The sequence below is a fragment of the Coregonus clupeaformis genome, chromosome 29 (genome assembly GCF_020615455.1).
Source record: "Coregonus clupeaformis isolate EN_2021a chromosome 29, ASM2061545v1, whole genome shotgun sequence".
Taxonomy (NCBI): domain Eukaryota; kingdom Metazoa; phylum Chordata; class Actinopteri; order Salmoniformes; family Salmonidae; genus Coregonus; species Coregonus clupeaformis.
This window is the reverse complement of record NC_059220.1, coordinates 41,316,207-41,328,801: the sequence shown is the minus strand read 5'-3', so window position 1 is coordinate 41,328,801 and position 12,595 is coordinate 41,316,207. Positions and strand designations below refer to the sequence as shown.

General features: G+C 42.6%; 1 protein-coding gene across 3 annotated transcripts; it reads left to right on the top strand.

Moving 5' to 3' along the window:
- The first annotated feature begins 124 nt into the window (after positions 1–124).
- Positions 125–12,080, top strand: LOC121545156. Of its 3 annotated transcripts, none has more exons than XM_041855594.2 (16): positions 128–1,405; positions 1,615–1,683; positions 1,767–2,071; positions 3,557–3,630; positions 3,756–3,880; positions 3,990–4,080; positions 4,561–4,685; positions 4,853–5,019; positions 5,296–5,374; positions 5,483–6,530; positions 6,748–6,905; positions 7,237–7,376; positions 10,580–10,725; positions 11,082–11,169; positions 11,440–11,488; positions 11,598–12,080. In XM_041855594.2, exons 1-16 carry the CDS (start codon positions 340–342, stop codon positions 11,702–11,704), a joined length of 3,837 nt encoding a protein of 1,278 aa, XP_041711528.2. In that variant the 5' UTR covers positions 128–339; the 3' UTR covers positions 11,705–12,080. The 3 variants fall into 3 exon arrangements, with proteins under 3 accessions (XP_041711529.2, XP_041711528.2, XP_041711527.2); XM_041855593.2 differs by having other exon boundaries at positions 129–1,405; positions 1,546–1,683; XM_041855595.2 differs by lacking the exon at positions 11,082–11,169 and having other exon boundaries at positions 125–1,405; positions 1,546–1,683; positions 11,598–11,689.
- The last annotated feature ends 515 nt before the right edge of the window (positions 12,081–12,595 follow it).

Below are 12,595 nucleotides of genomic sequence, written 5' to 3'. Positions count from 1 at the left end.
GAGGTTTGTTTGAGTTCTTTTGACAGCACGCTCCATGCCATGGGGCATCTCGGTGAACATAAGTTGTTTGTGGAAGTGACGCGTTTGACATCGCCGTCCAATCACACGACTTCTGAAGTTCAAAATACAGCAGGTCTCCGCTGTGAGTGAAGTTAGCTAGCTAACGTTAACTAAATGTTTGCTATTTTACAGTTTAAATATGTATAATTAATGCAGGCATTCACAATAGTATGTAATATATAATTACTGTCTAGATGTAAACCAGGAATAAGAGCAAATGCTTTACCTTTGAATCGGGAGATGCCATTGCATGTAACTTAGCAGCTAGCTGGCTAACTAATGTTAGCTACCTATCCAGTCGTTAACGTCTCGGCCAAAATCGTGAAAAACATGTTTACTCCGTCAAGACAAAACAGAGAATCTGCTTATTTTAATGAAGAAAGTCAATTTGGTGGAGAGTCAATTATTTTCCCCACATTGAAGGCTTTGAGGACAAGCGACCCAATACCCAGGCGACTCGTTGAAAGCCCAGCCAAGGTTTTTGCGAGGATGAAGGCTAGAGTTCAGACAGAGAGAATAGCGGTTGAGAATGAGGGGACCAAAACACCTAAACCTGTCCAAGAAAAACGAGTTAGAGGAAAAAATGTCAGAGAAAAGCGAGTCCAAGAAAAACATGGTGGAGTAATGAGTTCGCCAAGAAAAATACATCAGCCTTGGGTGAACTATGAACAAAAGGAAAACGAGGACCTTGAATTCACTAATGAGGCAGAGGCTCTGACCCTTTCACCAGGTCAATCACCAAGGAAGGGCTTGACGCATCCATACTTTGTGGTCCACAAACAAGACCTTCAACGACCATCACCTCAGAAAGACATGGGTAGTGCATTCAAGCCAACCAACAGAAATACACCCATGAAAGGCCCACCTCTGGATGCTTTCTCAGTAGCATGGTCTCCAAGGAAAGCGTTGTCTCATCCCAAGGAAAGCCAGACCTTTGACTTCACTAATGAGGCTGAGGCTCTGACCCTTTCACCAGTTCAATCACCAAGGCAGAGTTTGACACATACGTACTTGGTCCACACAGAAGACCTTCAAAGACCTTCACCCTTGAAAGACATGCATAGTGCATTCAAGCCAACCAACAGAAATACACAAAATAAGGGCTTAACTCTGGATGCTTTCTCAACACAGTCCCCAAAGAAAGCTTTGTCATACCTGTACACTCAACTCAGCTCAAATGACATCCAACAACCAGCCCCCCCAAAATACTTCAAAGGGGCCTTCCAGACAACCAACAGAACTACACCAGTGAAAAGGTCAACGCAAAGGTCGAAGTCAACTGAAGATTATAATGGAAAAACTGCATTTGGGGCACATGACATTGTACAAGATCCTTCGGTTTTCAGTAAGTTGTGATGTTTCTCTTATTCTCAATTATTGTGTCAATCAACTAAGGTTGCTAGGTTGTCAGAAATACTTTAATTGAAGACTTTAAGATAGATTATTCATTTTTTATGTTTTTAAAAACAAAGGTTTTCTGCACAGGGTGTCATGTTGCTTTGGATAGACTGCCCTTTCTGGAATCTCCAGCAAATATGTGTTCTCTCCTGTTAGAGAGAAGGCAAAAGAGGGACCAACAAGATGGTTATCAAGTGAGCAGCCCGCAGGATCCCATAACTGGAGGTGAGAGCTAGAAATGTAGAGCATCTGATGTCGACTCAACAAACAGAGCAATCTTTCAAACCACCTTTCTCTGCTCTTCACAGGATGTGCCCGTGTGCGCAGCATGTCGACCCCTGCACATGTCGCCGGGGGGAATGAAGAGGATGCCAGTGTGAATGTGACCTGTGGTGTCGCCGCAGTGCCCACTAGCCTATCAGAGACCAGTGTTCCCTCGAGTCCAGAGGCCGGCCCCAGCCAGTGTGGGTACTACTGTGCCGAGCCTCCCCCTAGGCCCCTCCCAGACCTGGTGCACGACCACCTCCTGCAGGTCTCACCAAAGATCTCCATCCCCAAGAAGCAAGAGGCTGTATTCCAATCCAAGCAGATTGCAGAGTCCAATGGATCTAATGTAAGTAGATGGTCTTGATGGTGCTGTTTCATCTGAGTTTGTTGCTGTTAGCTTTGTATTTTTGCTGGGAAGTTATGTTCTCTTGTATGGTATCTGGTGTGACCACCACCATTTGCCTCATGCAGCGCGACACATCTCCTTCGCATAGAGTTGATCAGGCTGTTGATTGTGGCCTGTGGAATGTTGTCCCACTCTTCTTCAATAGCTGTGCGAAGTTAGTGGATAATGGCGGGAACTGGAACACGCTGCCGTACACGTCGATCCAGAGCATGTCTGGTGAGTATGCAGGCCATGGAAGAACTGGGACATTTTCAGCTTCCAGGAATTGTGTACAGATCCTTGAGACATGGGGCTGTGCATTATTATGCTGAAACATGAGTTGATGGTGGCGGATGAATGGCACAACAATGGGCCTCAGGATCTCGTTACGGTATCTCTGTACATTCAAATTGCCACCGATAAAATGCAATTGTGTTCGTTGTCCGTAGCTTATGCATTCCCATACCATAACTCCACGGCCATCATGGGGCACTCTGTTCACAACGTTGACATCCAAACCGCTCGCCCACACGACGCCACACACGCTGTCTGCCATCTGCCCGGCACAGTTGAAACCGAGATTAATCTGTGAAGAGCACATTTCTCCAGCGTGCCAGTGGCCATCAAAGGTGAGCATTTGCCCATTAAAGTCGTTTACGACACCGAACTGCAGTCAGGACAAGACCCTGGTGAGGACAACGAGCACGCAGATGAGCTTCCCTGAGACAGTTTCTGACAGTTTGTGCAGAAATACTTCGGTTGTGCAAACCCACAGTTTCATCAGCTGTCCGGGTGGCTGGTCTCAATATACGGACAGGTGAGACAAAAAAACTGGTTGCTGTTCATTTTGTACAAGCTGGACATCCTATTAGTTCTCTGAAATGCATTGGAATATAAATGGTCAAGATGTCACGCGGGGGAGGGAACATTGAGAGTAAACTAATTCAAAGGGAATCTTTCTGGATCCACTTGGCCTTAACGAGGAGTTCGACTTAAAACAATTTTTATAGTTCCAAAATGTCCAAATCATTGTGTTTTCTATCCTAACTGAATATTGTGTATATATATTACTGTAGATATTGATCACATTCCTTGTGTATGGTCATATATTGTTATACATTGAATGTTGATATTGTGAACCTATGTTATATATTCTTACCTCCTGTTTCAGGAAGTGATGTCACTGAGTACTGCCCCTGTATATAGGACCTTCCACCCACACCTGGGATATGGATGCTTGATGAAGACCTAAGGGTCGAAACGTTGTTATAATAAAATCACCAGGGAGCATGAGCAGCAGTGTGCAGCATTTTCATCTTCATTTTCCATCTTTTATTTCAGCTCCTGAAACATGGGACCAACACTTTACATGTTGCGTTTATATATTTGTTCAGTGTACGTGATCGATATCTACCTATATAACTATTAATGTCTATTGCTTCATAGGCTACAGGAATTCACCTTAGGCGCTGGATCCTGAAGGGTAGTAGCAGCAGCCTGTATGTGGAAGGTTTCCGTGCGTAAGTAGAATTGATTGTTTCTCGGAATCATATTCTAAAGTGATACCACAGGTTCAATAGCAAGTCATTATTTTGGTAAACGCAAATGTTGATTCACTTACTTATCTCTATGATTTTCCACCAAGGGACAACAAAATGCCCTGGCATAGCAACACCATCGCAGAGCGAATGTCAAGCAACATCCTGAAAACCACATCGGGCAGCACTTACGTCCTGGTGGGGAAAATGGCCCCGGATCTCAGCGGAACTCGTAAATCAGAAATAATGTTCCATTTTGGAATATGTGTTAATCATGCACAGCCATAATAGAACTCATTATGATGCTTTCTTCTTGTTTTTGTGCCTTTCTCCTCGACAAGAACTCCCAACATGGCTGTTGAAGAAGTTTCTCTTTGGCTTCCCAAAGAATTGGAAGGAATACCTTGAGCGCTTTTTGTCAGAGCCGAAAGGGTAAGTTGTGTCTCTGAGGTCGTGCCATTTGTGTCAAGCGTCTGAGTAGGAGTGATATGCTGATCTAGGATCAGGTCCCCCCGTGTCCATGTGTTCTTATTCATAGGCTGCGTTTACACAGGCAGCCCAATTCTAATATTTTTTTGACAAATCAGATTAGCTCCTTTGCCAATAACTGTGCAGTAGATCATAATTTGGTAAACGCAGCCATATTGATCTAAAAGGCAAAACTGATTCGAAATCAGTACTCCTATTCTGAAAGGCTTGATGCGTACTGCCCCAGGTCAGGTCGTTAAAAGAGAACGTGTTCTTTTCAATGACATATCTGGATAAATAAAGGCAATGCATAAAATCCTCTGATTTCAATAGGTCTTTATCTGTCTCTTGGGCTATTCAGGTTTAACGAGTGTTGTAGTCATATCTGTTTGTGTTAACATCTAGTGCTTCTATTTTGTCAATTGTTTGTAATGACAAATGCAGTTCAGAAGCTGACAACAGTAAAGGTCCAAAAGGGAGCAAGGACCTGGTAACGCCCCAGAACCAAAACCACCTCTCCACCAAGATGCAGTCTTCCACATCCCTGAAGCTAAAGGCCACTAAGAGACGTGAGTCCAAAAGTTGGCTTCACAAATGCTCACTGTATTTATACTGGTAGTACTCATGTCTCTTGTTTTAATTATTGATTGAAAAACAAATTAATCTATAGATGAATTTATATTTATAAATCTGGGAAGGTTCATCCTATTCATGTTTAATATTGCTCATCCAACAGCTGCTCCTTGCAGTGCCACCTCTGAGGCGAGCCGTGCTAAGGTTTCCCGGAGTGGCCGCCTTCTCAAGACCCCTCTGGAGTACTGGAAAGGGGCCAGAGTCATCTTGGATTGTGACATGAACGTCACCATTCTATCAGGTTATGACGAGTCGTCCATCCTTCAATCGGTAAGCTGCTGCTGCTCCATTTTTTCCTGTATATTGTAGAGCAGTGTACCCCAAGCCACTTATTCACTTATTTAAGTATTTAATGTATTCCAGTTCTAACACACCTGAATCAACTAATCACCAAGCCCTTCATTTGTTGAATTAGGTGTGCTAGTTCTGGAATACATCCAATACGTGGAATGGCTGGGGGTTGCTGAGAGGTTTGGGAAACACTGTTGTAGAGTGAGTTATCGCGTTGCTGCGTTAAACTGATAAGTTATTTCCTTTCTTTCTCAGCGAATAAGTACACCTGTAGCCAGAAAATTGTCACTGCTACCACCAAAATCAGCCAAGGTGTTCTTAACTCCAGCAGAAGGTATGTTTTTTCTGTACATAAGCTTGGGAATGCCTTTATCCTCGTATCCCAGCTCCAACAAAGATGGCGACTACAGTTTATTTGACAGTGTTATGTTGTGTTCTACAGAGCGGCTGCGAGGTGACACCAGTGAGGAGGCTGTGCCACTGAGAAAAGTGACGGCCTATCACAGGCCTCAGAGGTCGAAGCCAGAGAAGAACCCCTCTCCCGGGACCCCCAAGTCTCAGAGGGGTAAGGCTGAGGACAACCCCACTCCCAGGGGCCCCGAAAGGCCCAAGAAGACCAGCCCAGAGCCTCCCAGGTTCATATCTTTAGAGAACCCCTCTAACAGGGGCCACGGAAGACCCAAGAAGACTAGTCCAAACTCTCAGTGGTCTAAGCCTGAGAACCTCTCCACCAGAGGCCCCGGAAAACCGAAGAGGGCCAGCCCAGCATCTCTGAGGTCCAAGTCCGAAGTGATCCTCTCTCCTAAGCACCTGGGACAGCCCAGGAAAACCAGCCTAAGGTCTCAGAGTGCAGCAGCGCCGGCCGCATATGCAGACCCTGCCCCACAATTCCTGACCCCTCCACATCGCTCCCTCCAGGGCGCCAACAAACAGAGCAGCCATGACGACTCGGACAACACCAATACACCCACAGAACTGTTGCCAGGGAAACCGATTAAGGGTTCAGATAAAGCAGACCGGAAAGTGCTTGAAATGCCAAAGATAAGGGTTAGTCGTCAGAAGAAGCTCCCAGCGAAGCTCCATAATGACATTGAGATGGAGGGGAAAGACACAGGGAGTCGTGCGCCCACAAAGACCGGGTCAGCTGCCATGGGTAGGAGTAGGAACGTTCAGGGCAGTGGAAGTGGTACTGCCGAGGAGTCCCAGTCTGATGACAATTTCGCACCTAAGAAAAGGCCTAAGGCAAAGGCAGTCAAATCAGGACCCATAAAGCCACGGGGTATGAGGACATGTGGAAGGGTTCCGAAAGGTTCCGAATCAGCGACGAGTCAGTTGTTGACTTCCTCGGACGACTGTAAGAGGGAATTGACGAAAAGGGCTGTCCCGCAGACACCAAGAGAAAAAGTGGGAAAATTTGCCAGGGTTCAGCAGGGAAAAAAGGAAGAAAATGCAGATCAGTGGACAGAGGCGGAACTTCTGAGACTACATGAGTAAGTTGCTATCCACATAGGGCGTCATTTTGCATGCATCGCTCAGTTTACTTAACTCTGGTTAAACAATGGTCTCCTTATAACGCACTTTGTTGAAGAAAAGTTTCAAGCAAGCTAGCATATATAGGCCTAAATGTGTGCAAATTGCTTTGTTTATATAGAAACAGGACTGTATTAGTGTATGTCAACTTCCGGTGTGTTTGTGTTTGGCATTCAGGGCTGTTACATCATTTCCTAAAAACATGAATAACTTCTGGTTGAACGTTGGCATGGGGGTGGGCACCCGTTCAGCCGAGGAGTGCCAGGAGCAGTACAACGCCCAGGCCGCCACCAAGTCCACGAAGAAAAAGGAAGTGCCCCAAAAGAAGGAGCTATGCAAGTTACTTTATCTAGTATTTTTATCCATAAGCTATGCATCATGGGACCTTATATGTCTTAGTGAAGGTCTCCCATACAAGCTCTAACCATGACAACCAATGCTTAGCATCTGTGATTGTTCATGGCTTTTACCAGTGTTCTACCGTAGTGTTGGTCTTTTATTAATGAATTAACTCAATGACAGAACACATTGGGCTCTCACTGATTGCAATTTATTTTAATGGTGAACAATAGTTTTTTTATTGAATCACAATCTATACAGTCTGTACGTCAATAAGAATTACAGAGAATTTATGTGACAATGTCATATATTATATTTGAACTGTAGTGACGGAACCACCCCGGATAACCGCGAGAAAGGGCACACTGAAGCGGAAGCAGCAGGTGAGGAACCTCCTGGACCACATGCCCAAAGACGACCACGATGACATCTTCAACAGCTCTCCCATGCAGAACAAGCGGGTCAAGGTGTGTTGTGTTTCCGCCTGGGGTGCAACGTCTCAAACACTCAACAATGTTGCCGTTTTTGGTTCTTTAGGAAAATATTGCATATGTACATTAAGTGGTGCTGGAGGTCAAATAATATATTCAGCAAAATTCAAAGACTCTTGCTTGCATGTGCAAAATGTATATTTAACAACTGCTGATATATACAGTTGAAGTCGGAAGTTTACATACTCCTTTGCCAAATACATTTAAACTCAGTTTTTCACAATTCCTGACATTTAATCCTAGTAAAAATTCCCTGTCTTAGGTCAGTTAGGATCACCACTTTATATTAAGAATGTGAAATGTCAGAATAATAGTAGAGAGAATGATTTATTTCAGCTTTTATTTCTTTCATCAGATTCCCAGTGGGTCAGCAGTTTACATACACTCAATTAGTATTTGGAAGCATTACCTTTAAATTGTTTAACTTGGGTCAAACGTTTCGGGAAGCCTTCCACAAGCTTCCCACAATAAGTTGGGTGAATTTTGGCCCATTCCTCCTGACAGAGCTGGTGTAACTGAGTCAAGTTTGTAGGCCTCCTTGCTCGCACACGCTTTTTCAGTTCTGCCCACAAATGTTCTATAGGATTGAGGTCAGGGCTTTGTGATGGCCACTCCAATACCTTGACTTTGCTGTCCTTAAGCCATTTTGCCACAACTTTGGAAGTATGCTTGGGGTCATTGTCATTTTGGAAGACCCATTTGCGACCAAGCTTTAACTTCCTGACTGATGTCTTGAGATGTTGCTTCAATATATCCACATCATTTTCCTTCCTCATGATGCCATCTATTATGTGAAGTGCACCAGTCCCTCCTGCAGCAAAGCACCCCCACAGCATGATGCTGCCAACCCCGTGCTTCACGGTTGGGATGGTGTTCTTCGGCTTGCAAGCCACCTCCTTTTTCCTCCAAACATAACAATGGTCATTATGGCCAAACAGTTCTATTTTTGTTTCATCAGACCAGAGGACATTTCTCCAAAAAGTACGATCTTTGTCCCCATGTGCAGTTGCAAACCATAATCTGGCTTTTTTATGGTGGTTTTGGAGCAGTGTCTTCTTCCTAGCTGAGCGCCCTTTCAGGTTATGTCGATATAGGACTAGTTTTACTGTGGATATAGATACTTTTGTACCTGTTTCCTCCAGTATCTTCACAAGGTCCTTTGCTGTTGTTCTGGGATTGCTATGCACTTTTCGCACCAAAGTACGTTCATCTCTAGGAGACAGAACGCGTCTCCTTCCTGAGCGGTATGACGGCTGCGTGGTCCAATGGTGTTTATTATACTATTGTTCGTACAGATGAACGTGGTACCTTCAGGCGTTTGGAAATTGCTCCCAAGGATGAACCAGACTTGTGGACGTCTACAGTCTTTTTTCTGAGGTCTTGGCTGATTTCTTTTGATTTTCCCATGATGTCAAGCAAAGAGGCACTGAGTTTGAACGTAGGCCTTGAAATACACCCACAGGTACACTTCCAACTGACTCAAATGATGTCAATTAGCCTATCAGAAGCTTCTAAAGCCATGACATCATTTTCTGGAATTTTCCAAGCTGTTTAAAGGCACAGTCAACTTAGTGTATGTAAACTTCTGACCCACAGTGAAAAATTATAAGTGAAATAATTCCAAACGCCTGAAGGTACCACGTTCATCTGTACGAACAATAGTATAATAAACACCATATATATATATATATATAGGAGCAGTCAAAGTTTGGACACACCTACTCATTCCAGGGTTTTTCTTTATTATTACTATTTTCTACATTGTAGAATAATAGTGAAGACATCAAAACTATGAAATCACACATGGAATCATGTAGTAACCAAAAAAGTGTTAAACAAATCAAAATATATTTTAAATTTTAGATTCTTCAAAGTAGCACTCCATCACTCTCCTTCTTGGTCAAATAGCCCTTACACAGCCTGAAAAACAAATGATAGTCCCACGAAGCGCAAAACAGATGGGATGGCGTATCGCTGCAGAATGCTGTGGTAGCCATGCTGGTTATGTGTGCCTTGAATTCTAAATAAATCACAGACGGTGTCACCAGCAAAGCACCATCACACCTCCTCCTCCATGCTTCACTGTGGGAGCAACACTTGCAGAGATAATCCGTTCACCTACTCTGCGTCTCACAAAGACACGGCGGTTGGAACCAAAAATCTCAAATTTGGACTCATCAGACCAAAGGACAGATTTCCACCGGTCTAATGTCCATTGCTCGTGTTTTTTGGCCCAAGCAAGTCTCCTCTTCTTATTGGTGTCCTTTAGTAGTGGTGTCTTTGCAGCAATTTGACCATGAAGGCCTGATTCACGCAGTCTCCTCTGAACAGTTGATGTTGAGATGTCTGTTACTTGAACTCTTTGAAGCATTTATTTGGGCTGCAATTTCTGAGGCTGGTAACTCTAATGAACTTATCCTCTGCAGCAGAGGTAACTCTGGGTCTTCCTTTCCTGTGGCGGTCCTCATGAGAGCCAGTTTCATCATAGAGCTTGATGGTTTTTGCGACTGCAGTTGAAGAAACATTCAAAGTTCTTGAAATTTTCCAGATTGACTGACCTTCATGTCTTAAAGTAATGATGGACTGTCGTTTCGCTATGCTTTTTTGAGCTGTTCTTGCCATAATATGGACTTGGTCGTTTACCAAATAGGGCTATCTTCTGTATACCAACCCTACCTTGTCACAACACAACTGATTGGCTCAAATGCATTAAGAAGGAAAGAAATTCAACAAATTAACTTTTAACAAGGCACACCTGTTAAATGAAATGCATTCCAGGTGACTACCTCATGAAGCTGGTTGAGAGAATGCCAAGAGTGTGAAAAGCTGTCATCAAGGCAAAGGTGGCTACTTTGAAGAATCTCAAATATAAAATATATTTTGATTTGTTTAACACTTTTTAGGTTACTACATGATTCCATATGTGTTGTTTCATAGTTTTGATGTCTTCACTATTATTCTACAATGTAGAAAATAGTAAAAATAAAGAAAAACCCTTGAATGAGTAGGTGTTTAAACTTTTTTGACTGGTACTGTATGCTTGCTTCTCTTCCATTTCTAAAAGCTTGTATGTGCAAAATGCAGCTGATAGTTTCACTTGTTTCTCTGAAGCTTACAAAAAATGTGCAGCAATCAGAAAGGGATTGCCTAAACTAACCGTGTGCTCTCTTGTGAATTAGTTGCCCACAGTGTCTCCCAATGGGAAAGAAGATGTGTTCATGCGCTCTGAGCAGGACCCACAAACCCCCAGTTCATCACGCTTCCCATCAGTGAAAACTCCTCAGTGTCTCCACATCACCCCAGGCATGATGGGCTCAGTGAACCGGTAAACAGAACTATACCACTGACATGGTGGTCCTCGGTAGCTCAGTTGGAAGAGCATGGCGCTTGCAACACCAGGATAGTGGGTTCGATTCCCGGGACCACCCATATGTAAAATGCATGCATGACTGTAAGTCGCTTTGGATAAAAGTGTTTGCTAAAATGGCGAAAGGCTACCCCAATCGCTGCTTATAGAATGAGCAATTTAATACTGTATTTAAGTTGTAATGTGTGCGGTTTGTTTTTAAATCATTCACTCATTGGCTATTACAAGAGAGGTGGTACTACCGGTAAATGAACGGTTATGTTGGTTTTTTCAAAAGCATTCTAAAATCTGAAACTTTTCATCAAATGTTTCAGAGGCAACGATGACAAGTATGTCTACCAACTTCAAAAAAAAATGAAAAAAAGCCAAGCTAAGCTGCATAAATTGGGGGCCGCTTCAAAGGTATGCTGTTTTGAATGGAATATTTCTGAGGAGCTTATCGACAAAATAATGGCTTTGTTCAGTCATATACAGAATGCCTTGGGCCATTGTGAAAATGAAGCTGTCTCAAAGATGCCATGGACAACTCTAGGGCAGTGCTCTGGAAAACATGTGATAGTCAGGAGAGGAGACCTTTAAAGTCTTTCACTGTTTATAGTTTTGAGTTCTTATTTTTATACAGGACGTATACAGAATGTTCTTTTTTTTTAACATCTGCATTTTCCATCATAGCACATGCCAACTCCATCAGCCAAACATGTTTTGAAGAGATGCAATATCGGTAAGTGTTATTTTTGAATGAAGATTTTTCTTGAGGTATTTTATACTTTTTCTGAACTTGAGAATTTGGAAACCTTATTCACTCAATAACATGTTTACTTGTCTTTCAGCGGAGAATGATTCTTCTTTTGTGGTGTGGGAAATGTTCCCTGATAAGGAGGACCATTCAGTGGAAAGTGGGGAAGAAGAGGACTATTATTTCATGGATGACGACTGACTTACAGATTCCCCATTGGTAGACATCAGAGGCAAATGGGCCGAAACGGGGAGGGATCTACCTGAATTTGTCAAATAGAAAACGCTTGTTGTCGTTGCAAAACATTTCTTGTTGCAAAACGTTTTGCTACTGTTTGCACTAATGAATACACCCCTTGTTCAGATGATTTCGTTTTAAATCAGAAAGTGAAATACTCCAAGATTCTCAATAGATAAATATAGACTGTATAGTAATGTCAATTAGGTTATTTGATTCAAACCCCACTGCTGTTGTTTAAAATGTTTTGTTTGTATTATTGTGCCACTGAAGGCAAATTTGTTTATATTGTGCCACAAAAGGCAAAGGTTTTTGCAATAAATGTTAGGACAATTTTGTTCATTGTGGTTGTTTCCAATACTTTATCACCAAAAACAGGCAAAGATGGTACCTTCTCTAGTATGCTGTAATGCTCAGTGGTGGAAAAAGTACCCAACTGTCAGACTTGAGTAAAAGTAAAGATAACTTAATAGAAAATGACTCAAGTGAATGTCACCCAGTAAAATACTAAAAGTAAAAGTATTTGGTTTTAATTAAATATACGTAAGTATCAAAAGTAAATGTAATTGCTAAAATATACTTAAGTAAAAGTATAAAGAATTTAAAATTCCTTAAGCACCATTTTCTTGTTTTTATATATATATATTTATTCATAGCCAGGGGCACTCCAACGCTCAGATTTAATTTACAAACGAAGTATGTGTGTTTAGAGAGTCTGCCAGAACAGAGGCAGTAGGGATGATCAGGGATGTTCTCTTGATAAGTGTGTGAATTGGACAATTTTCCTGTCCTGTTAAGCATTCAAAATGTAACGAGTACTTTTGGGTGTCAGGGAAAATGAAGTAAAAAGTACAT

Coding starts and splice junctions, on each gene's coding strand:
- LOC121545156 (XM_041855593.2), top strand. CDS start 340: ATGTTAGCTACCTATCCAGTCGTTAACGTCTCGGCCAAAATCGTGAAA. Junction 1,684..1,766: donor GCAGGATCCCATAACTGGAG/GTGAGAGCTAGA, acceptor TGCTCTTCACAG/GATGTGCCCGTGTGCGCAGC. Junction 5,375..5,482: donor GTTCTTAACTCCAGCAGAAG/GTATGTTTTTTC, acceptor TGTGTTCTACAG/AGCGGCTGCGAGGTGACACC.